The sequence below is a fragment of the Leucoraja erinacea genome, chromosome 15, assembly GCF_028641065.1.
Source record: "Leucoraja erinacea ecotype New England chromosome 15, Leri_hhj_1, whole genome shotgun sequence".
Classification (NCBI taxonomy): Eukaryota; Metazoa; Chordata; class Chondrichthyes; order Rajiformes; family Rajidae; genus Leucoraja; species Leucoraja erinaceus.
In genome coordinates, this window is record NC_073391.1 from 22,487,860 (window position 1) to 22,512,620 (window position 24,761).

Sequence of the window (24,761 nt, forward strand, 5' to 3'; positions counted from 1 at the left end):
GGAAATATAATGATTTTTAATTATAGGTGGAAGAAATCAAGCAACAACTTGCAATGATGATGAACAAAAATAATGGAACAATTAAGTGATATTAAGAAAATTGAAGATAAACCTGCATTTTTCTTTGAATTTTTTTTTAACGTTTTCCAAGTACAGAAGAAAATCAGAAAGAGGCAATATTGATTTACTTATACTTTGTGTAACTTGCTTTGAATCTAATGTTCATTATAAGCATTTATAGACGATAGGTGCAGGAGTAGGCCGTTCGGCCCTTTGGCACCGGCATTTATTGCGATCATGGCTGATCATCCACAATCAGTACCCCGTTCCTGCCTGTAACTTATTCTCCCACATTCCCTTCAACTCTTCTCTCCTTCTCTCTCCCCCACACCCCCCCACCCACACATTTTACCCCTTACCTATACACAAGGGACAATTTACAATGGACAATTAACCTACCAATCTGCACATCTTTGGGATGTGAAAGTTCATGCAAACTCCACACAGACAGTACCCGAGGTCAGGATTGAACCCAGGTAATAGGAGCTGGAAAGCAGCACATTTACTTGCTATGCTATGCCATGATGTTTGATTCAGTACAAATTTCATATCTGATATCTGCTTGAATATGGTCATGATGACCTGAAACTATGATTTACAACAGTGATGGTATTAACCTAAACTAATGCTTTGTATTGATCTCTATTGTTAAAATATGGCCACCAATTATTAAAATAACAATATTGAAGGCTGCCAAAGTCATTTTAATTTTAGAAGCGCTTCTAAAAACTTTGTACAATATACCGTGTTGAAGAATCCAGTGCTTTCTTCTTGATGACAAATGTCACCTCTATCCATATGAAATAGCAACTCCATTTTTGTGTTTTATTTTAAAAAAGGATACGTTTGAAAGGTATCAAAATAAAAATTTAGGGACTTAAATGATAATTGGATCATCACATTGTTTGGTTAAACATCAGACTGGTAGCTGGCAGCTTACAAGCAAGTCATTGTGACCGAGCCAGAAGACGAGAACTTTTTGAGTCACCATTGTTGACATCAATACCATTCTTTCTTGGTATTTACATAAAGTTAGCACTCAAAGCTTCTGATTATACAATGGCATAAAAACAGCCTTCGCTCAATTTATGATTGTATCCCCCTAATTTCTGCTTATACATAAACTGCAAAATATTTTGAACTGAAATAGTCTCTTAATATTTGAGGGCCATGTTTCATTTTGAGATTGCATGAAAGAATCTGGCATGCTCTTTGTGACCAAAATATTGTGCATTGGTAATTTGTTACCAAGCTTGGAGCCTACCATTCTTGATGACTTTCATTAGCGCTACCTGAATGTTAATTGAGCACAGCCCAGAGGGATCAAAGTCGCTTGTTCTCTGGCTTTGTGTGTAAAGTGACTTTGCGTAGTTCTGGCTCTGCTCAGATGAACTTAAAACCACATTCTAATCTTTGTACTAAATTAGACTGCAGTAGCAAAAGGGAAGAATGGCCCTGGCTTTTGTTTCGATTGAGCTTTAGGCTACAGAGTGCCCAATACAAAGTATCTCAGGTCAATGTTTCCCTGATCATTAGAAAGGGGCTTTAGTCAAAACATTTGTTTCTTGTTTGCCAACAATTGAAACGTGCTGAAATATAATTACTTTTAGTATAGATTCATTGCATACTCCAAACTGTAGTTAGTTTGAAGAAATGTTCCAATGGAAGGAATCGTCTTTTGGCAGTTGCGGGAGAAGTTTGATCCTAGTGTTGTGTTTTGATAATTAATATTGCTGTAGCCATCAATCTCGAATCTAGTTCTGATTCTTAAAGTATTTTCATGCAAAATTAATTTAAAAATAGTGGCAAAATAACCTTTACTAATGAGTATTAAAGTTAACAAGTTTATGACTTTAAAACTCATCTGCCAAAAATGTTTAAAAAGTATAATTTCCAATTTGTGTAATTTTCAGAGCATAAAGAATCAAGAATTTAACTTTTTTCAGAACTTGATGTATGAGTTTGTATGTATATCAGTGCATTTTCTCACTATAGTAATTTTCCTTCTCTGCCCATTTCTTTGTCCAGTTTATTGAACATGGATTACTATAGAATTGTGTGATGAAGCTAAAAGTGATTACATGATTTAAATTAAAAAGAAAATTGCAAGCCTTCACGTTGTCATTTTTCATTCTTATCCACTCAAACATTTTTATTTGTGGTACAAGCCATAATTGGAATTTTTTTAATGAATTATAGTTTATACATTCTCAAATTGGCTACATCAGCATTGATGCACATCACTTGTGTATGTTCCCAATTAAGGCCGACACTAGCCATATATCATCATACAGCACAGAAATAGCCTTCACCCCAAATAGTCCAAGCTGCCCCATCTACACTCATCCCACGTACCTGCATTTGGCCTGTATCCCTCTAAACCTTTCCTATCCATGTCCAAACATCTTTTAAATGCTGTTGTAGTGTCTGTCTCAACAACCTCTGGCAACCCCTTCCATTTCTTTCCACCCCCCTGTGGAGAAAGTTGCTCCTCTGGTTCCTATTTAATCTTTCCTGCTCTCACTTTAAACTTATAGCCTCTGGTTCTTGATTCCCCTACTCGGGATAAAATACACTGAATTCAGTCTATCTATTCCCCTCATGATTTTATACACCTTTATAAAATCACCCATCAATCTTCTGTGCTCCAAGAAATAAAGTCCTTGCCTGCCCAACCTCCTCCTATAGCTCAGGCTCTTGAGTCCTGGCAACATCCTTGTAAATCTTCTCTGCACTCTTTTCAGCTCTTGTACAACTATAACATGTTCTAACTTCTGTACTCAATACCCTGGCTGATCAAGGCCCATGTGCTGAATGGCATCTTGACCACCCTATATACCTATTATGCTACTTGCAGGGAACTACGCTACTGCATTTCCAGATACAGTGGCTTGCAAAAGTATTCATGCCCCTTGAACTTTGTTGGGATTTTATGTGATAGACCAACACAAAGTGGCGCATAATTGTGAAGTGGAAGGAAAATGATACATGATTTTCAATTTTTTTTACAAATAAAAAAACTGAAAAGTGTAGCATGCAAAAGTATTCAGCCCCCTTTACTCTGATACCCCTAAATAAAATCCAGTGCAACCAATTGCCTTCAGAAGTCACCTAATTAGTAAATAGAGTCCACTTGTGTGTAATCTAATCTCAGTATAAATACAGCTGTTCTGTGAAGGCCTCAGAGGTTTGTTAGAGAACATTAGTGAACAAACAGCATCATGAAGCCCAAGGAACACACCAGACAGGTCAGGGATAAAGTTGTGGAGAAGTTTAAAGCAGGGTTAGGTTATAAAAAAAAAAATATCCCAAGCTTTGAACATCTCACGGAGCACTGTTCAATCCATCATCCGAAAATGGAAAGAGTATGGCACAACTGCAAACCTACCAAGACATGGCCGTCCACCTAAACTGACAGGCCGGGCAAGGAGAGCATTGGTCAGAGAAGCAGCCATGGTAACTGGAGGAGCTGCAGAGATCCACAGCTCAGGTGGGAGAATCTGTCCACAGGACAACTATTAGTCGTGCACTCCACAAATCGGGCCTTTATGGAAGAGTGGCAAGAAGAAAGCCATTGTTGAAAAAAAGCCATAAGAAGTCCCGTTTGCAGTTTGCCACAAGCCATGTGGGGGACACAGCAAACATGTGGAGGAAGGTGCTCTGGTCAGATGAGACCAAAATTGAAGTTTTTGGTCTAAATGCAAAACGCTATGTGTGGCGGAAAACTAACACTGCACATCACCCTGAACACACCATCCCCACTGTGAAACATGGTGGTGGCAGCATCATGCTGTGGGGATGCTTTTCTTCAGCAGGGACAGGGAAGCTGGTCAGAGTTGATGGGAAGATGGATGGAGCCAAATACAGGGCAATCTTGGAAGAAAACCTGTTAAAGTCTGCAAAAGACTTGAGACTGGGGCGGAGGTTCCAGCAGGACAACGACCCTAAACATACAGCCAGAGCTACAATGGAATGGTTTAGATCAAAGCATATTCATGTGTTAGAATGGCCCAGTCAAAGTCCAGACCTAAATCCAATTGAAAATCTCTGGCAAGACTTGAAAATTGCTGTTCACAGATGCTCTCCATCCAATCTGACTGAGCTTGAGCTAATTGAGCAAAGAAGAATGGGCAAAAATTTCAGTCTCTAGATGTGCAAAGCTGGTAGAGACATACCCCAAAAGACTTGCAGCTGTAATTGCAGCGAAAGGTGGTTCTACAAAGTATTGACTCAGGGGACTGAATACTTTTGCACGCCACACTTTTCAGTTTTTTATTTGTAAAAAAATTTGAAAACCGTGTATCATTTTCCTTCCACTTCACAATTATGCACCACTTTGTGTTGGTCTATCACATAAAATCCCAATAAAATACATTTACGTTTGTGGTTGTAATGTGACAAAATGTGGAAAAGTTCAAGGGGTTGAATACTTTTGCAAGCCACTGTACCTCTGCTCTACAACATTCTGCAGAGCCTTGTCTGCCACTCTGAAAATCCTGCCCTGGTTTGACTTCGCAAATGCAAGTTTTATCTTGTTCCTCAGTTCACTTGGCTAGCTGATCAAGATCCTGCTTGAATTTTTTTTAATATAAACGTGTTCAAATCGTCATGCAATATAGATTCACTCCGCATAGATCATCTACATGAACTCTTCATAATAAGAGAGTTGCTTGATATATTACACCTGAATAAGTGTTATCTGACAATCCCCCACCTCTCCACCCACCCCTCTGCGATGGTGCTGTCTGCCCTGCTGACTTCCTTCAGTTTTTTTTGTTTTGCTAGTATGTTGAAAGGTTGAGTTTAACTGTCAGGTATAATGATCAATGTTTAAGGCTCAGGAATTTGCAAACACAACCAGTAGGGCATTCTGTAATAAGTACAACTGGTAAGGATTGGATGTGTCTTTTGTTAGAAGAGCAATGACTCCAAAAACTGGAGTAACAATGCCTCGTATTCTGTTTGGGTAACTTGCAACTCACCAGTATGAACATTGAATTCTTCAATTTTAGGTAACTACAACATCCACCCTTCCCCAAACTCTCCTTTCCCTGCTCACCTCTGCCCCACTTGGACTGGCGCCCACCCCCACATTCCTTTCTTTAGCTTTCAAGGTCGCAAATCTTCAATCCTTTTGTCTCACACCTTCTGTCTTCAACTCTGGTCTTTGTCCACCATGCCCTCTCCTAGCTTTCTCTGCAATCTGCCTGAAGAAGGATGGCGACTCGAAATGTCACCTATCTATGTTCTCCAGAGATGCTTTGTGTTTAAAGTATGGCCTATTCATTCTGTAGGTTGGGGTTTGGCCTACTAGACCATGGGCCAAGGTGCTTTTTCGTTTAATTTCGTGACCCAAATCACATATCGACCTGTATTTATAACATATTGTGTAAAAATATGATAAAAAATCATACCTGAAACTTGTCAAGAACAAAACCTGCATATATTTTTAAAATATGAGAAAAACCTCCAATTTTCCAAGTAGTAATTGTTCAATTACTTTTGACATTGTCCGATCCAATTGACCAATCACGCGCTTTGTTTCAGGCTAGGTAGGCAGGGAGCCCACATCATGGTGGAGAGTATTTCTACTGATGCTGTTGATTCTGTTGAAGGTTCTTAGGTCTGGCTGCCGCGCTCAGGTCGCCTGCGTGCCCCGGGTATGGCTGCAGTTCCCAGGTCGCAAAAACAAATTGGGGGAAAAAAAATACGCCTGTGGGCCGGATGATTTCGGGTTAAGGGCCGGATCCTCAAGTGCCATAACTTTTTTCTTGTCGCCACCGGATTTTGAAATGTTCAAAACCTTTCGGCGACTGGGCTTGAGATTGCCTGTCTTCTCCTGTTGTAGGTGCTGTCGTAGGTTGTCATTGGGATGACGCCAGGTGACGTTGGTTGTCGTCAGGCGATGACCTCTGATTTCCATTGGCGATAACCTACGTCATCCTACGTCAACCGGTGAATAGAAGTCTTCAGTTGTCTTAATTTGTCGCCAACAGGGTCATAGCTTGTCGTAGGTAGGTTGCCTTAGGTTGTCATAGGTTGTTGCCTGTGTGGTCGAAGGTTGTTGTAGGTGTCATCGTGGTTGTCGTAGGTGTGGTCGTATGTGAACGTACCAAGTTACGTTTCGCCGGTTGACGTAGCTTGACGTTGACTAGGTGGTAGCTTGTCTTAGACATTGTCATAGCATGGGTCCATTTCACCAGGTGGGTACATTTCGGCATCCCGCTACGACTGTCTGTTGCCGGCAGTCGCCTAAGTGGGACAGGCCCTTTACATTTTTAAAAACATGGCCTGTACTTTTTAAAAGATGCATTGAGAAACCAGGGGCGGAAATCGCTTTTAAAACGTGGGGGACACAATTTCGTGTTGGCCCGATAAGTGTGCATGACAAGTTTTGACAACTAACAAGTTTACTCACATCTTTACATGCACCATTACATGCACCATTACAGAGCTGGCTGACTTCGGAGGCTGGTGGCGTTGCGGCTGCGACTCGACTTCAGAGGCTCGCAGGTCCCTGGTTGGTGACCGACTTTCGGGAGTTCCAGTAACATCAGCAGGTTCTTCCGTCCCGAATCGTGGGGCTTGAATCAGCCCGTTTGCGGAGCCTTTCATTGCCCGGCGCGGATTAAAATTCACTGTGATGGATAGATTGATTGATTGATTGGTTTTTGTGTGTTTTGTTTCTTTTTTTTTACTGTCATGCACGGAATTTCGTTCAAACTTGTTTGGATGATAATAAAGGAAATTCAATTCAATTCAATCTGCAGATGAAAATCATACATTCATAACTTCATATATCCTTTAAGAGACAATCTGAATTCACATTGTACTCAATTTTTGTCAATTGGTCAAAACAATTATATTGACTGAGGCCTGCATATCGATGTATTAGTTGGTGACACATTGTATAATGGTGTTAATAACAGTAACAGCTAACCAGCTATAACAGTGACAGTTAACACATCGTTTTCCTCTCAGAGGAATAAAATGATTAAACGACTCCAATCGTTCTGCAGTACACTACTCATTAAACCCGACAGCTTTTTACAAAGCTTGTAATGTATGTGGAATGGATGAGCGTTTATCATTACCAAAGGATGACATTTAATTATTTTCAGAGTCTGAGCCAGCTGACCATGCATGCGGCCGTTACTCCGCAGTCGGATGGGAACTGATTGCAAAATACATGTCTCACAAAACATGGGGGGGATTGTCCCCACCTCTCAAAACATGGGGGAGAATCTCTATGATTCTCGAAAGTTTTTTTTTAATGCACAGGAGTATGCTTGTGTAGAGCTGCCACGTGTTGGTGCACTTTGGAACTGCAGCCCACTGAAAAACAAATCAAATGCTCCAAGACTACAAAGCCTCCAAGGTGTTTAAGAGGGAACTGCAGATCTGGAGAATCGTTACCAGAAAAGCTGGAAAACTCAGCACCAGCATCTATGTTTCGGCCCGAAACGTTGCCTATTTCCTTTGCTCCATAGATGCTGCTGCACCCGCTGAGTTTCTCCAGCTTTTTTGTGTAACCAGAGAATTCCACAGACATGTTGAAGAATCACGTCGTGACCCGAAAAGTCACCCATTCTCTCTCTCTCTCTCTCTCCGGAGATGCTGCTTGTCCCGCTGAGTTATTCCAGCATTTTGTTTCTATCTTCAGCAGCTTCACGTGTTCGGTTCTTAAAACGTAGCTGCCCGTTAGATTACAGCTCCCTCTATGTCATTGTACATTAGACTGTCCTTGAACATCTTTTAAAGGAAAACATATATATGGAATATCCATAGTCCTTTCGTAAAGTTGCAGTCCTTTACAATCCACAATTACTTTTGAGAAGATAAACACAAAGTGCTGGAGCAACTCAGGGGGTCAGGCAACCTTTTTCAGTTTCTGACCCAAAACATCATATGTTTTTCTCCAACGATGCTGCCTGACCCGCCGAGTTGCTCCAGCACTTTGTATCTATCTTCGGTATAATCCAGCATCTGAAGTTTACCTACACAGTACTTTTCGCAACGTGATCACAGTGGTGGTGTGGGAAACTCGCAAAATGAACTTCTACAAACAAGAACAATGTGATAATGACTGAATCATCTTTTTTTTTTGTTTTGTTACTGTGAATGCAGAAAAGGGAAAGATTGCCAGACTTTCATTGGTAACAAGAGTAGTAGATCCTGCAAACACTTGGAGAGGCCAAAAACAAAGTGGTTGAGGAACTCTTGAGTCCGAAGATAGATCCGAAGATAAATGTGAGGTTATCCACTTTAGTAGCAAAAATAGGAAGGCAGATTATTATCTAAATGGTGTCAAGTTGGGAAAAGGAGAAGTACAACGGGATCTGGTGGTCCTTGTTCATCAGTCAATGAAAGTAAGCATGCAGGTACAGCAGGCAGTACCTGCAAAGTGAATGGCATGCCGGCCTTCATAACAAGAGTTGAGTATAGGAGCAAAGAGGCCCTTCTGCAGTTTTATAGGGCCCTAGTGAGACCACACCTGGAGTATTGTGTGTAGTTTTGGTCCCCTAATTTGAGGAAGGACATTCTTGCTATTGAGGGAGTGCAGCGTAGGTTTACTAGGTTAATCCCGGGATGGCGGGACTGTCATATGCTGAGAGAATGGAGCAGCTGGGCTTGTACACTCTGGAGTTTAGAAGGATGAGAGGGTATCTCATTGAAACATATAAGATTGTTAAGGGTTTGGACACGCTAGAGGCAGGAAACATGTTCCCGATGTTGAGGGTGCCCAGAACCAGGGGCCACAGTTTAAGAGTAAAGAGTAAGCCATTTAGAACGGAGATGAGGAAACACTTTTTCTCACAGAGTGGTGAGTCTGTGGAATTCTCTGCCTCAGGGGACAGTGGAGGCAGGTTCTCTGGATTCTTTCAAGAGAGAGCCAGATAGAGCTCTTAAAAATAGCGGAGTCGGGTGATATGTGGAGAAGGCAGAAACGGGGTACTGATTGGGGATGACCACATTGAATGGCTTTGCTGGTTCAAAGGGCCGAATGGCCTACTCCTGTACCTATTGTCTAATTTACCCTATCTCTCAATAGTTACAAAAGAGATAAAATAACGCTACGGCGAAAAGTTTCCAAGCAGATTTGTTGTTCTAAATGTGCCGTGGAATATACTGACTAATCATTTTTTATCTGGTTATTTCGAGCCACGGAAACAAAATCTAAGCAAATTACAACAACTTCAACAACAAAAAATATCTTATGCACACAAAGTGCTGGAGTTATTGTGCGGGTCAGGCAGCATCTCTGGAGAACATTGGCAGGTGACGTTTCGGGTCCAAAACGACACTTATCCGTGTTCTCCAGAGATGCGACCTGACCCGCTGAGTTACTCCAGCACTCTGTCCTCCTGTGTACTCTGTTCAGTAGCATCTGCAGTTCCGTGTTTCGACAAAAAATGTGTTCTTAGATTCTCTAAGCAAAGGCTTTAGATTGGGTAACGAGCAGGTGAATGACGAGAAAATCCAATAAATCAGAGCGTCGTCAGACTGCACACATGAAAGTTGACACTGTCTTAACCAGCACACCGCACGGCATCCGGAAGCGAAAATAAGATTCGCTCCCCGTACGCTCTGCTTTCTCCAAACCAACAGCGATTTCAGACTGCAAGCAGCACTGATCAAATGGTGAGCAAACTATTTTAATCTTAGCAATTGATAGTGCAAATTAAAATAACATTATCAGTATGTTTTCGCTTATAGCTAATACAGCTTAAAGTTTGCTTGATTTCTCTACTATGTCCCGGGAAGTATTGTGTTACTGACCTATACCTACATGAATGAGATGTTAACCAATCACACAATCATTTTGCATTGAGGTTCGGTTGTAAATAAGCGATTACTCCCAGTCTCGTTTGATCAAGGAAACAACGCTGCTGATGCAGAAGAAATCTAGTTGTGTGATTCTAATGGGTATATTGTGCCGAGTAAAGTGCATTTCACCCACTGCGGGATAATAAACATTTGCCAAAAAGTAAATGTGGAAGGAAGTCAATAACACATTTAACGCAGTCGAATTGCTCATAAATCTAAAATTGCTGGTAAACATCCGAACTTAGAATGGAAAAAAAGACAACGTGCTGCAGTAACCCAGCTGGTCAGGCGGCATGCCTTTGATAGCAATTTTCCAGTTCAGTGGATCTATGGCGCTAATGAAATCCAATCTTGTGAATAGACCGGATCCAAGCAATATTTCGCTCCGTGTTGAGGTTTGGATTCACTCCAAGAAGTAGTCTAGCCCACTTCCTTATAAGGACATATTAAATTTCAGATATATGTTTAATGTGTTCTATCCTGCAACGAAGAACAAGGGGGGCAAGCCTGAGAGCTACATTCAGCTACAAATGTGAACTCAACGACAAATACTGGCAAGGAGAAACAGCGGCAAGACAACCTCAGTCTGAGATGTGTGGCAGGTGCTATTTTAGCAACTTCAAACTATCAGACAGGAATTCTGTTCGAGAGGCAGCGATTGAGCTCGAGTAAAAAGGTTTGGAAGAAATCAACTGTTGAACGACGATTAAATGTCGATCGGTTGACTCTCTAACTGGAACCACCCTTGTGTAAATCAGTGAGAAGTGGCAGCTGCGGATTTTGAACGTGCTTCGAAATGCCACCCAATCTGTCTCTTTCTGAAATGGATTTAACGCAAGAGTTTCCTTAATCCCTCGACGCTGCCCTAGCTTTTAGCTGGCGAGTTTTTGAGGACGCGAGGTAGGTTCCAACTGACCGAAACCCGCACAAGTGGTGGTTTCAAACCGGATCGGAGCCCAGGGGATACAATTAGTTGCACTGGACCGGAAAGAATACCCCATCCGATTGGAAGGTGCCGAAAGAAGGGTTTCCGTGCAAGAATTCCGCAAGGAAATCAGAATACTAATCCCAACTATTATTTAGGGATTCGAACTAATCCGCCTGTTGTCCAGAATGCAGGTTAAGGTTTCAAATGATTTCATTCATAACCTACGCACGTTTGGTCTGCGTGAGAACAAACGTTTACAAGAGACAGCGGGCGTGCAAATTGCCTATTACAAAACCTTTCGGCGGCCAGATATCGAAGTTGTACAGTTGAGAAAGAAACTTGTATATTTACAGCAATCTGACAATTTACATCTTACAAAGCTTACAGAAACTTACAAAATTCTTAAGGGGTTGGACAGGCTAGATGCAGGAAGATTGTTCCAGATGTTGGGGGAAGTCCAGGACAAGGGGTCACAGTTTAAGGATAAAGGGAAAATCCTTTAGGACCGATATGAGGATAACATTTTTCACACATTTGTGGTGAATCTCTGGAACTCTCTGCCACAGAAGGTAGTTGAGGCCAGTTCATTGGCTATATTTAAGAGGAAGTTAGATGTGGCCCTTGTGGCTAAAGGGATCAGGGGGTATGGAGAGAAGGCAGGTACAGAATACTGAGTTGGATGATCAGCCATGATCCTATTGAATGGCGGTGCAGGCTCGAAGGGCCGAATGGCCTACTCCTGCACCTATTTTCTATGTTGCTCTCCGATGTGGAATGATCAACGAGACACTTGATGCAGATTAAATAGGCAAAGTAATCTTCAATATTTAAAGACTAAAGTTCAATGTTATAATTCACAAAATCAACTGGATGTATTCATTGAGGGCGTGGAAATAGGCCCTTCGGCCCAACTTGCCCAAGCCGACCTACATCTAAACTACACAACCTACAACCCCCCCCCCCCATCTACACGTTCATCTGCCTTCGTTTGGCCCATATCCCTCTAAACACAAAACATCATCTATACATGTTTTTTCAGAGATGCTGCCTAACCTGCTAAATTACTCCAGCACTTTATGTCCTTTTCCATGCCATTGATGCTGTACACCACCATGCTTCCTGAAGTCAATAACTTGCTCCTTTGTCTTGCTGATATTGAGGGAGAGGTTACTGTCCTTATACCATATTACTAAGTTTTCTATCTCCTTCCTGTACTCCGTCTCATCATTGTTCATGATTCGACCCACCATTGTTGTGTCATCTGCAAATGTGTAGATGGAATTAGGTCCAAATTTGACTGTACTGTTGTGAGTGTATAGAGAGTATAGTTGGGGACTGAGAAACACATCCTTATGGGGCACTGGTGTTGAGAATTATTGTAGAGGTGGTGTTGTCACCTATCCTCATCAGGTGGGATTTGTGGGTTAGAAAGGCAAGGATCTTGTGGCAATGGGGGGGGAGCTGATTCCTAGGTCCAGGAGTATAGAGTTGATCTCATGACAATATGAGATGAGTTTGTATGGGATAATTGTGTTGAAGGCAGAGCTATAGTTTAGAAGTCTAACATTTGAAGTTATTTCTCAATTCTTACCAAACTATCCATAAAGAATAACATTCAAGCTTCATTTAATGGTATGCTCATTTGAAATTAGAGAGATAAGTGAGTGTCATTTGTAAATCAGATGGAAAGAGCAATACTGAACCTTCATGTTAAAACATGAGTAACATCCCATATGTAACAGGATATTACTTGAAACCTTGCTATTTTTCATCATAGCATTTCATTATGCGATGAAGTTTGCTCCTTGCAGTTATTCCTATCATTCAGGTAAAGAAATGAACTCGTATAAGGCAGAACCTTGGAAACATTGATACTGGCATTCTAATAACAATAAACATGAGTCATAGCGAAGATAGACACAGAAAGCTGGTGCAACTCAACGGGACAGACAGCATCTCTGGTGAGAAGCTGAATGTTTTGTAGCTGAGGAAGGATCTCACCTGAAACGTCACCCATTCCTTCTCTCCAGAGATGCTGCCTGTCCCGCTGAGTTACTCCAGCTTTTTGTGTCTATCTTCGGTTTAAACCAACATCTGCAGTTCCTTCCTAAACATGTCATACGTTTAGTTCATTTAATGTGAGTGTTGTGATTGCACAGAACAATTGGAAACATTCTTGCTTCTGAGTCAAATCTGTGGTTAATCTCCCCTTTCAGTAACTAATCTAGATTAATGCATCAAAGAGAATGCTGCTCCATTGTGGGAGGTGTTACATCTGCACTAAAGTGCAACCACTTGTCCCAGAGAACACATAAGATACTTTAGCAAGATGGACAAAAAAATTGTAGGCAGCTTTCATGAGCAACGTTTATCTCTCAACCAACAACACAAAAGTATATTAATTGGTTATTCAGTCCGAAGAAGGGTCTCGACCCGAAACATCACCTATTTCCTTTACTCCATAGATGCTGCCTCACACGCTGAGTTTCTCCAGCATTTTGGTCTACCTTTAATTAGTTATTAAATTGATTTAGTTGTTATGGAACTTTGTTGTGCTAAAATGGGCTGTTGCCTAAATTTCAATGCATCTATATTTTGAGTTATTACATTTTCTGTGAAGTGAACCTGCACACATTAAAATCACAATATAACTGTAAGTGATATACTTCAGTTGTTAGTCCTTTTTTTAAAAGTAGTTGGGGAATCTTTCATTTATTCCTGTCAAAGGATTGAATTTGAATCATTTCTACTTATGTTTTCAGTTCTGCCATGATGGTTCGAGCCTTCCTATTCCATGTGTGCATTTTCCTGTTTACTCAAGGTAAGTCTTAATTATTTATTGAGTTTGTACCACGCTGCCGAGGAGTTGACCAATGCTTTACAAACTTTTTATTGCATTAAATATAACTGCAGAGATTTACAAATCAGCATTTAACAGATTATAGTTTTCAAATATTAAGTTCTAAATAATAATTATAATTTTGTATTTCTGTACCTGATGAGCTGCCATGAGAGGATTAAGTGAATGTTTGCAGAAGTTTCTGTCCTTGTCATGTGCGAAGATGGTCATCAAGAGGCGATTTACAAATGAGAAGCATTAATTTGCATTTCTTGTTAACAAACCTTTTCCATGTCATTAATATCCTCAGCTGAGGTGAAATCAGCACTTGTAGAAAGGTGTACCCATAATGGAAGCCATTATTAAGACTGTGGATGTTCATTTTCAAAACTCTTGACACTAGATGTTATTGGGTCATAATGTAAGAAGGAACTGCAGATGCTGGTTTAAACCGAAGATACAGTGCCCTCCATAATGTTTGGGACATAGACCCATCATTTATTTATTTGCCTCTGTACTCCACATGTTGAGATTTGTAATAGAAAAAAATGCACATGTGATTAAAGTGCACAATGTCAGATCTTAATAAAGGCCATTTTTATATATTTTCGGTTCACCTTTTTGAAATTACAGCTGTGTTTATACATAGTCCCCCCCACCCCCCCTCAGATAGAATGTGTCGAAACACTTCAGAATTCATTATGCTACTACCATCAGCAGTTGTATCATCATTGAAAATAGCTGAGCCAGTACCTTCAGCAGCCATACATGCCCAGGCCATAACACCCCCACCACTGTGTTTTACAGATGAGGAGATATGCTTTGGATCTTGGGCAGTTCCTTCTCTCCTCCATACTTTACTCTTGCCATCACTCTTATATAAGGTAATATTTGTCTCATCTGTCCTCAAGATCTTTTTCCAGAACGGTGGTTGCTCTTTTAAGTACTTCTCGGCAAACTGTAGCTCGGCCATCCTATTTTTGCAGCTAACCAGTGGTTTGCATCTTGCAGTGTAGTCTCTGTATATCTGTTCATGAAGTCTTCTGCGGACAGTGATCATTGACAAATCCACTCCTGAAGAGTGCTTCTGATCTGTCGGACAGGTGTTTGGGGATTTTTCTTCATTATAGAGTGAATTCTTCTGTCATCAGCTGTGGAGGTCACCAGTTCCCGGCCCCGGCTCCGACCGCAGTCCTGGCTCCAGGACCTGGCTCTGGACTCGCTCAGCTGCTCCTATCCCCAGTGTCTGTCGCGCTCACAGCCCCCGCCCACGGAACACAGCCTGCCCCCAGCCCACACTCCGCTGCTTCGGTTTTATTCTCGGCTTCTTCTGGATGGGCGACTTCTGGACGTGCTCACGGACACAGCCCCAGCTCCGGGGATTTATTCTCCAGCAGGTGCCGGAAGGGGCGTTACCTTCATGGTGACTGACAGGCGAGAAGACCAATCTGCTGATCTCACAATTTTTTAAGCCTTCATAACTTTTGTAATCTTCCACCGATCGAAACAAAACTTTGTGCACTTGGAGCAGAGGAGAACGGTGAATAAGGTGTCGAAAAAGTCCTAGCTATATAGGCTACCGTTTATGTGCAAATTAAAAAAAAAAAACACAGACCAAGATGAGAGTTTTAGTAATAGTATATTTCGATAATTGTTTGATAATGAGCAAAATTTGAAGTTTTCTGTTGTAAACCATGCTCCACAGATATACATGTATAAAAATGAATACTGGGGCACATGCTTCAGATAGAAATGGCAATTAATGATCCCAATGAATCATGAACCAAAGAATATCAAGTTCATAACACATCTAGCATCTTAACAGCGTATCTTCTTGGATCTAGACGGGGGAATTTGGACAAAACCTATCTTATTTACAGATCTGAGACGTGCATTGTTTGCACCTGTACGAAGAGTATGGAATTAATAGCACTTTTGTAGCAGTGCATTTTGGCAAAGAATGGAAAAGTAATAGTAACTTTTCTCTTCATGGTGCCTTCTCGAACTTGTAAGTGAAAGTGCAATGGAAAAGAACTTTTGCTTTACAACTGTTAATGACTCTAAACACTAAAACTTAAGGTATTTTGCACTGCCCTGCAAGGTGTCTCAAATCGGAACCAGAAGAATATTTCATATCAGTGTAACATCTTACCAGTTACTACATCCCCTGCCCCCTGACCCCTCTTAAGCAGCAAAGTTAACAAAAGAGTACTATTTAGTGGTCAGTGAAAAAAATAAATGGGTGACATTTTGGGTCGGGACTCCTTTTCGGACTGATTGTGGTGGTGGGGAGTTGGAAAATAGGAGTGGCAAGACAAAGCCTGGAAAGTGAGTACAGGTGGAGGGGAGGGGGTGTAATAGGCAGATGGTTGGAGAAATCCCATGGATGACCAGACAAAAGGTGTGAGATAAGGATAGAAGTGGAGCAAATTGTGAAGCCAGAGGTAGGAATACTAGTGAGGGAAGAAATAGGTGCGAGGCCAGATGGGGCATATAACTCCAGTGTTTTGTGACTATTTAGTATCTGTTTTTCCTTAAAGACCTTCCAAGGTGAAATAAATCACAATCAGGTGATTTAGTTTAGCACGGCTAAAATCTAGATTCCTGATATTATGGAACTATTTTCAATGCATTCAATATTAATAGGTTCATTATGCTCCAGGAAAAATGATATTACCTCATAAAGGAGTTTGCTTTTCATGTTTTGCACAAGAGGAGGTAAAATTCCACATGATTAACAGATTAAATGAGATCGAACCCTTGAAATGTGGGGGTCTGTTGCTTTGCTTATCCCTGCTGGCAGGGTTCCTTTCATTTTCAAAAATCCCTGATGGAAAACCATATTCTCTATGATTAGAATCAGGTCGTAAATTGGCATACAGTAACAGCACTTTGTGTTTATAGCGCAGTGTTGAAAACTACAGCACCAACATTCCTTGCAATTACACAGCATGTTGAAATAATACACAGCCTCTGAGGAAGAAAAAAAATCTTAGCAGTGGAATAAAAATCTCTACATTATTAAAATATGGGAATCTTAAATGAAAAGGATTTCTCGTAACTGAAATAATAGGATCTAAGTCTAAATTATTGTTGAATGCGGCTGGAAAGAAAACTGATATTATTCTATGCAACCTGCGAAAAATGAAGATAAACCTTTTTAATTTGTAATTTATTTATTTGTTCATTCTGCCAGATGAATTGAGGTAAGAAGGATAGGTGGAAGGGGCAAATTGATATCTCAACTGTCTTCCCTTTCTCTGTAGACTATTCCCCTCTATTCATTCAACTTCTCTACTCCTTGCAAGTGAAACAAGCTGATATGAGTGGCAGGCAGCCCTGCATTATAGACTTACAACCTTTTTTTAGTTAATAGTCACAAACTCAATCGGTTGCACTGAAAAAAAATTGTTTCTGCTTCTGTGGACCTTGAACTTTCATGAAGCACAGAGCTTACAATTTCGATAAACATTAATAGAATGATTTTTACATAAGGCTTTACGTAAGGCATTATCAGTCTTCAAGTTCTGATTTATTATTTTATTTCTGACCTAACCCAGAATTTTAAAGTCTGCATTCTACTTATAAATAAAAATGTTAAATGCATATTTGCTATGCAAGCAAATCTTGTATGGTACAAAAACAATTATTCCATGGTTTAACACAAAATAAAACCTTATGTTTTTTTTCAAGTTAAACACACACAACCTGGCAGGCAGGTTCAATGGGCTGTTTGATAGTGGACAGAGCCAGGGTTGTTCACTTGCCTTTCATGCAATGCCTGTAGTTGTAATTACATTGCGTGACCTTTTTGCTCCCAATATTTTGCAGACCTTTGCGGTTGTGATTCTTCCATGATTGGCAACCAAGATGTAGCCTCTCCCACAGCCTTTCAATTTCTGTGCCTGAATCTGATAATTGATAGCGTTTTAAAAAAAAAACATTGGGCAATTAAAACTATTAAAACAAAATTAACAAATTAAACATTAAAACAACAACTTGTGTAAATTAGTTAAACAGTTAACAACTAAAATAACCACTTCCTTTCATTTACCTTTTTAATGGAAGTTATGAATTGCATTCAAATGAATGGGACTGCACTAGATGCTCCTGAACCTACATGAGCCAGAGAAATAACTGGTGTACAACTGTGATCAGATCTGAAGTGTGTCTGGCTTCTCAGTGCTAAGTTCAATGATGAGTCAAGAGGTCAGATGTGTCACTGACTGATCTTCATTGCATTCTGGACTTCAGCTGTGCAATGAACAGAAACAGACATTGTGGATACACCAACATACCTCTCTGTAGCTGGCCAGTATTCCTTTGCAGAACCTTTTAAAGTAGAATGGAGCCGTTAGACCCCTGGATTATGCCACAAGTAAGATAATATATCATAGATTAAAGATTCATAGAAATGTTTTTTTTCTCTGGCTCATGTAGGTTCAGGTATCACATCCTGAATGCCAGCCTCAGTACCTTCAGGCCCTATGGGAAACAATTTCACTTGGATAATTGAGTGTGGTTCATGTGCTCCTACAGAAGAGGTTGCATGTGGAGGGGGTGGGAGGAGGAGAATGAAATGTCACAGGATCATAAATTCTGAACCATTCATTTCTTTGCACTGCACAGACATTTTTCTCTTTCCCCACCTTTCATTATCTAACTTTGTTTGACAGCCTCTTTGAGACGGCCCTAATAAACCTTCTCAAGTTTGTACTGCCCATCCTGTCCACTATGTTCAATAGTCTAGTTTGGGGAGGATTGTTAGTGTATTACGTTGCCATCATCAAAGTTTGTGTCTTAACCAAGTCCAAAGAAATGAATGCTCACAGTGACATTGTATAAGATTTTAGCTTCTTTTGCAGCCCTTGTCCTTACATAGGTCCTCTCTTGTTGTTTAAGGGTTGCTTTCAACTCCATATTCTTCTTCTGTAGAGTTTTCTTTAAATTACTTTAATAGTTGGACCTCTATGTTAGTTGATTTCTCTATGCCTTACAGGTTAATGTAACAGTTTGAACGTAGCCACTTCCTTTCTCTTCCCTTCTATCTCCAATTTCCTTTGGTTAATAGCTGAGTGCCTCTTCTTTGTTGTTTTCGTAACATGCACACAACTTTCCTGTTCCCGTACGAGAAAACTATTTGTTGCAATGGTTTACAACCTTCTTATCTTCTAATGTAGGAAACATTATATATTTCCCAGTAGTTGTTGGTGAGAAGCCCCTTCAAGATTGTTTCACAACATTCCTACCTAGAGAACCCAGCCAGGGAAGACCTTTTTAAAATCTGACTCCTCCTCAAAGTCAATGGCAATTTGTGGAGCAAAGGTTGAAGCTCAATGGTTCTTTATTGTGACTTATGCATACCACAAATAAATTATTTTGCACAATGCACAAATGCACAGTCGCCATATTTTGGCGCTGTTTACATCTAGTCGGGTAGGTTAATAGAGTAAGTAAGTATGGGAGTGTAGAATTTCTTTTAAAGGATTTCTTCAGTGATATGTTAAAACCTGTATAATTAGACAAATTCCTCCCTGGTATTTTCTATCGCACTGTTGAGGAATCCCCTCCACTCACCCTATCCCATACGATGTTATGAAAAAATCTCATTACTGTTACAGCTCTTCCCATCTTGAATCTTCATGTGCTCAGTACATTTCTCCCATTACTGTTATCTCTGACAGTTTCTTGCTTTTCCCAATAATGTATGGCGGGTGAGCCATTGGGTCTTCGCTGAAAATGCCAACTTGTCATCAGAGTAGACTCACCAAATCCTTGCTAATTCTCTCTGCTAGATTCCATAACCCTGGTCACATGGGCATCTCTCCACCAAAATCTTCCAAAGTGCCCTTAGTCTCAACAGACATTTTCCATTGTGCTTTTACACTTTTTGGTGGTTAGCCAAGGCTGTGCTCTTGCTACTTTCAGTATTTCTTCCAGGTATAGTTCAACATGGAGGAGTACAGCAAAGCTACCACCTACCATCGTAGCATAGAGATTTCATGGCATTGAACATGATATCACATAATGTCATGGGTGTGGAGTTGAGGACTGTCGAGCACTAATCCCTCCCATCTCTATATCACTGTGCTGCCATTTATGGTAGGTTTGTTCTGCTTTTGGGAAGAAACATAACTAGAGCTGTTTGACACATTGTATGCAAAGTCTGATTCTCTGCGCACATCTGTCAGACTGTTGCTCGACTAGTTTATAGGATACCTCTCTCAATTTAGACTTCAATCTCCAGATGTTCATGATGGAGGCTTACATGACCGACTAGGCCAGAAGCAACTTGCTGTGACCAAATTCAGTGACTAGGTTGATGCTTGGTCTGAAGAAGGATGACCACCCGAAACGTCATCCATTCCTTTTCTCCAGAGATGCTGCCTGTCCCGCTGAGTTACTCCAGCATTTTGTGTCTATCTTTGATGCTTGGTTACCAGTTTTATTCTTTCTCAGTGTAGTGGCAATGGTAGAATAGTTTGCCAAACTACTTTAGGGGACATTTAGTTGCCAGTAAAGAAGGGTCCCGACCAGAAACATCACTTATCCATGTTCTCAGGGGATGCTGCCTGACCCGCTGAGTTACTCCAGCACTTTGCATCTCTTTAAGCATGATCAAATCCTTAAACAGTGTCTCTGTGCCTCTTTTAGTAGTCACCGCATGCATTCGCTCAGCCTTCATCTGTAGGTCATCTGGGTAAAGATGGTGGATTTCCTTCAATTTCATTTTTAACTATTTCATTATTATCAACAACCAGATAGTTTTCGTAGTCGTAATTACTGAAACTACTAAGTGTTCCCACCCCCCCCCCCCCCCCCCCCCCCAAAAAAAATCCAGACTATTAACAATCCACATTTCACATCTGCCAAGGTGGAGTTTCAGCTCTGATCTCTGGATTGTTAGTCCAGGTATCTGGAATGCTGGTCTGGTAATTGAACAGCTGTTTCACCACCTTACCCAGATGCAGAATACTTTGATGTTAGCTTACTAACAGATGTGTCACAAAGCTATCCCAGAAGTGTGTGAGAGCAAGCCTCAATGTATTTAGGAATCTGCTTTCCCTGTTACTTCTTCTCTACCCAATCTTGGAAGAGCAGGGCAGGTGGTAGTAACTTCCCCTTCACTCTTGCTCTAAGGTTGCTCTTTGTCTGGACTGAAGGAGATGGATGGAAATTTAAAAAAATGAACAAGTTCCTCTCCTTTTTGCTTAAGTGAGTGTAAATCAGGGAGCGTTGCACGAATTGTAAACCGACAAAAAAACATTCCTGGAAACTCTCTTCCTGGTATTTGCTGCTATCACTCAGCATCCCCATTACTTATTATAAATGTATGTGCATCCATAAAGCCCACTGAGGAATCTTGTGCTGCACATAAAAGATCAATCATTGCAAATCTAAACAGCACGCGTTAACAAGTAATAACAATGTGTTTCTTTGGCAAGAGTTTTGCAGGTGATGACAGGACTGTATTTGATGATTTTAACTTCAGAGCAGCTGTTCTTGGTGTCTGTGTCTTGTCCAGGGAAGATTCATCATTGCAAATTTAAATTCAAGAAGCAGCTGGTCCGCATTTCAACTTCCAGATGCCTTTCCTCTCCAGTTGTTGGTTACAGACTAATGCAAAGATTGCAGTGCACAGCCTAGTGTGTTAATTGCTCAAACTGCATGTAATCAGGGCTGATCTAACATGAAGCATAGTTTTCTAATCTGCTCCTCTGTCACCTGAATGTTGAAAGACCTGCAATAGCAAACTGGAAGGTATATGGATTATTCTCACAACTAAACACATTTGGAAACAAAAATAAACCAGCACATCTTGCTGAATATGGACTCTAGTAATGAGAAAAGACAGAATTGTCGACTGACTGGGATGTAAATAGTTCCTCTCATCACCCCACATCTGTCTCAAATGGCTCTTCGGCCAATAAAATATATTTTTGATGACAAATTCATCCCAGCCTTAAGTCTCAGCACAGCTGTTGCTCAATTGAGGGAAAGGGTATTTGAAGACCGGCCCCACCAGTCTCGGGCGTGCCTGCAAGCATCCTGTCGGTTTGCATCACAGCTTGGTTTTGGAACAGCTCTGCCCAAGACCACAAGACCATTGCAGAGAGTTGGAGATGTAGCACAACACATCTCATAGACCAAACTCTCCACCATTAACTTCAACTACATTCCACGCTGTGTCGGAAAAGCAGCCAACATAATCAAAGACTTGTTCCACCCCGGTCATTCCTTCTTCTCCCAGATCCAATTGGCCAAAAGATGCAGCAGCTTCCATAAGTCCTTCCATAAGCTGGGGTACTGCCCGATTCACCTTGAGTCCATTGTGGACATTGGACTTTGTCTATGGAACTGTTGTGCTACAATGTTGAGAACTATATTCTGCACTCTGTAATTACCCATTTGCTCTAACGATTGTACTTGAGTTTGAACGGACTTTATTTATGGATAGTGTTATCTGATCTGATTAGATAGCATGCAAAACAAAGCTTTGCTCTGTACCTCGGTACACATGATAATACTAAAGCTAAATCCAAACCTAAACCAGTAAATTTATTTTTATGTTTCTGTGACAGGAGGGATAATCATGTTGCTCTGAGCACTGGGGTTAAAACAATCATGAATGGACTGATATTTTTTCAAATGTAATTTGCTGGCATTGTACTCGAGATCAAACCCCTTTTTGTTGCATAAAGTGAAACATTAAATCAGATATGTTTGTGTTTCGTTTGCTCCAACATATTAAATGCAGAGACCACTTGCACATGTATAATATTGTTGTGTTGCTTATTTTTTTAAATTATTCTACATTTGTCCAATGTGAATCCTTATTTTGCAGAATTTTAACTCTTTTTTTTGTTCATTTCAGTTTTACCGTTCTTCTGCTTGCAAAAACTTGACATTGACAATGAAACAATTGTGAAGATTTCCACGGCTGGACAATGTAGGTGACTGTGTGAATCATTTTTCAAATTATCTGAGTATAGAAGGGTCTCAAAATAGCAAGCAGAATTCCACATATAATTACAAAGAACAGGTAAAAGCACTGTCAAACATTCTTGGGCTTTTTGAAGTTCGTCTAAAGACAAGTTGCTTTTAAGTTAAATATTAGTTGAGTTAAAGTCATAAATCTTAATTCGGCATTTGACGCCGGAAAACCGGTTCCACTTCTGCTACAGTATGAATATTTGTCTAACAACTATTAGCCAACAACATCCACAGCTATAATTTGACGTATAGACTTGTCTGAAAAGCTGGTATATACTTTACAATTAAGAATACATTTATTTACCATACATTCAAATATTGATTTTCCTTTATTTTAATTTTGTATGTACATCTGTAAATCCAATCAGTTTGTTGTCATTAATCTCCTGAGGTGAAAGTAACTTGTTTGCTATTTTGCATTTTATCAGTAATATTACACTTGAGTGCTTAGTCGTATTTTGTACGAATAAGCACTTGTTTATAAAAGTAAGGAAGGTATCTTTTTTTTGCAATGGTAATTTGCCAAAGATACCATGTAATTTGATTGGATGATCCTTATGTTATTAAAAATGCAGCTAAGTAAATGGAACATGTGGAATAGGTGGCAGATTCCAAAGAAAATAAAACCATACCCATGAATGAAGGAATGAAAGGATACCTGATGAATTACATATTGACATGTGTTGCTGGATGACATCAGCTATTTGCTTCACTGTTACCTTCATTAAACCAGCGGCTCATGTTCAACTTCCCCACATCTGTCAAGAAATAGAAAATGCAGGAAATGCACGTTGGGTGAAGCAGCGTCTGTGGAAAGAGAAACGGTCAATGTTTCAGGTCCAGGACCCTTTGACAAAAGTGAGAATTAGAGAACAAAATAAGTTTAATGCAGCAGAGACGATGAACGAGAGGTATAGGTGGACCAGTTTAGTTTAGTTTAGAAATACAGCGCAGAACTAGGCCCTAGGCCCTAGTGCCGACCAGCGATGCCCGCACATTACACTATCCTATAAACACGAGGGACAACTTACAATTTTATCAAGGCAATTAGCCTACAAACCTGTACGTCTTTGAAGTGTGGGAAGAAAAACGGAGATCCTGGAGAAAACCGACAACGGTCACGGGGAGAACATACAAACAACACCCATAGTCAGGACCAGTCAATGGCACTATAAGGTGGCAACTCTACCGCTGCACCACCATGCTGCCCTGTGATTGTAATGCAACTGTTAAGGTCAGATTCAGCTTTTTAGCCCGTATTGCTGATGGGGAAGATTATGGGACATGTCCAGTTGGCCGAACCTCTTTTCAAGGAATTGTCACTTTAATTTATTATTTGCCACTTAAACCTGTCGCAGAGAGCATACGATGAAATTTGACCGTGTTGTTATATTTTTAGGATGAAATCTGTTTTTTAAAAACCTTTCCTTAAAGTGCATTTTTTGGCATTAGGGATGTTGGTTGCATCATTAACTGAAGCCTAAAGGGCCTGTCCCACTTGGCCGTCATTTGCACGTAATTTACACAACATCATTTATGTGTCACGACGCATGATGTGCGCGTCGTGACACGCATGTGATGCACGCATGGTGCGCAATGACATAGGCAGTGACGCGCAACTGTGCGTGGCGTACAGGATTTTGTGATGTACAAATGACAGCCAAGTGGGACGGGCCCTTTAGATGTCCTGAGGCCCAAGCTTAAGTGTCAGTTCACACTCCCAGTACACAGCCAGGGTGAAGGTGAGGGACAAAATCTGGGGCGGCTTTCCCCAAGGTGCGTTGCTCCAGTAAGATTTAAGCCAATATAGGTGACAAGGGAAAGAGACAGTCTAAAACTGATACCATAACGTGAATTTCCACTGTTTCCAACTGTCAGCATGTTCTTCTTATCGAGTCCACATCACAAGATCAGAAATTGTTCAGCCAGAGCTGAACACACATCCCGGCATCTGCATGCAATTGCGTCTTGTGCTTCTTGTGCGTGGTGGTGGACAGATTGGTGGAAACAGGGCCGCGATGTACTCTTTCCTTGACCGCGTCAGCATGTTAAGACAAGAGAATCATACAATGTGGAAGTAGGTTCTGTTCAATGGAAATGTGGGTGGTTAGG

The 24,761-nt window shown here is 40.7% G+C and overlaps 1 protein-coding gene across 3 annotated transcripts in view; it reads left to right on the forward strand.

Annotated features, from left to right (window-relative positions):
• Positions 1-9,099: 9,099 nt before the first annotated feature.
• Positions 9,100-24,761, forward strand: part of vwa2 (von Willebrand factor A domain containing 2) — a 46,431-nt gene continuing 30,769 nt past the window's right edge. For 2 of the 3 annotated variants that reach the window (XM_055646902.1, XM_055646904.1), the window contains exons 1-3: positions 9,100-9,702; positions 13,579-13,637; positions 22,531-22,605. In XM_055646902.1, coding sequence (XP_055502877.1) covers positions 13,586-13,637; positions 22,531-22,605 — 127 coding nt within the window. In that variant the 5' untranslated portion in view covers positions 9,100-9,702; positions 13,579-13,585. Of the gene's footprint in view, positions 9,703-9,756; positions 10,789-13,578; positions 13,638-22,530; positions 22,606-24,761 lie in introns of those variants that run through there. The other variant, XM_055646903.1, reaches the window with a different exon arrangement.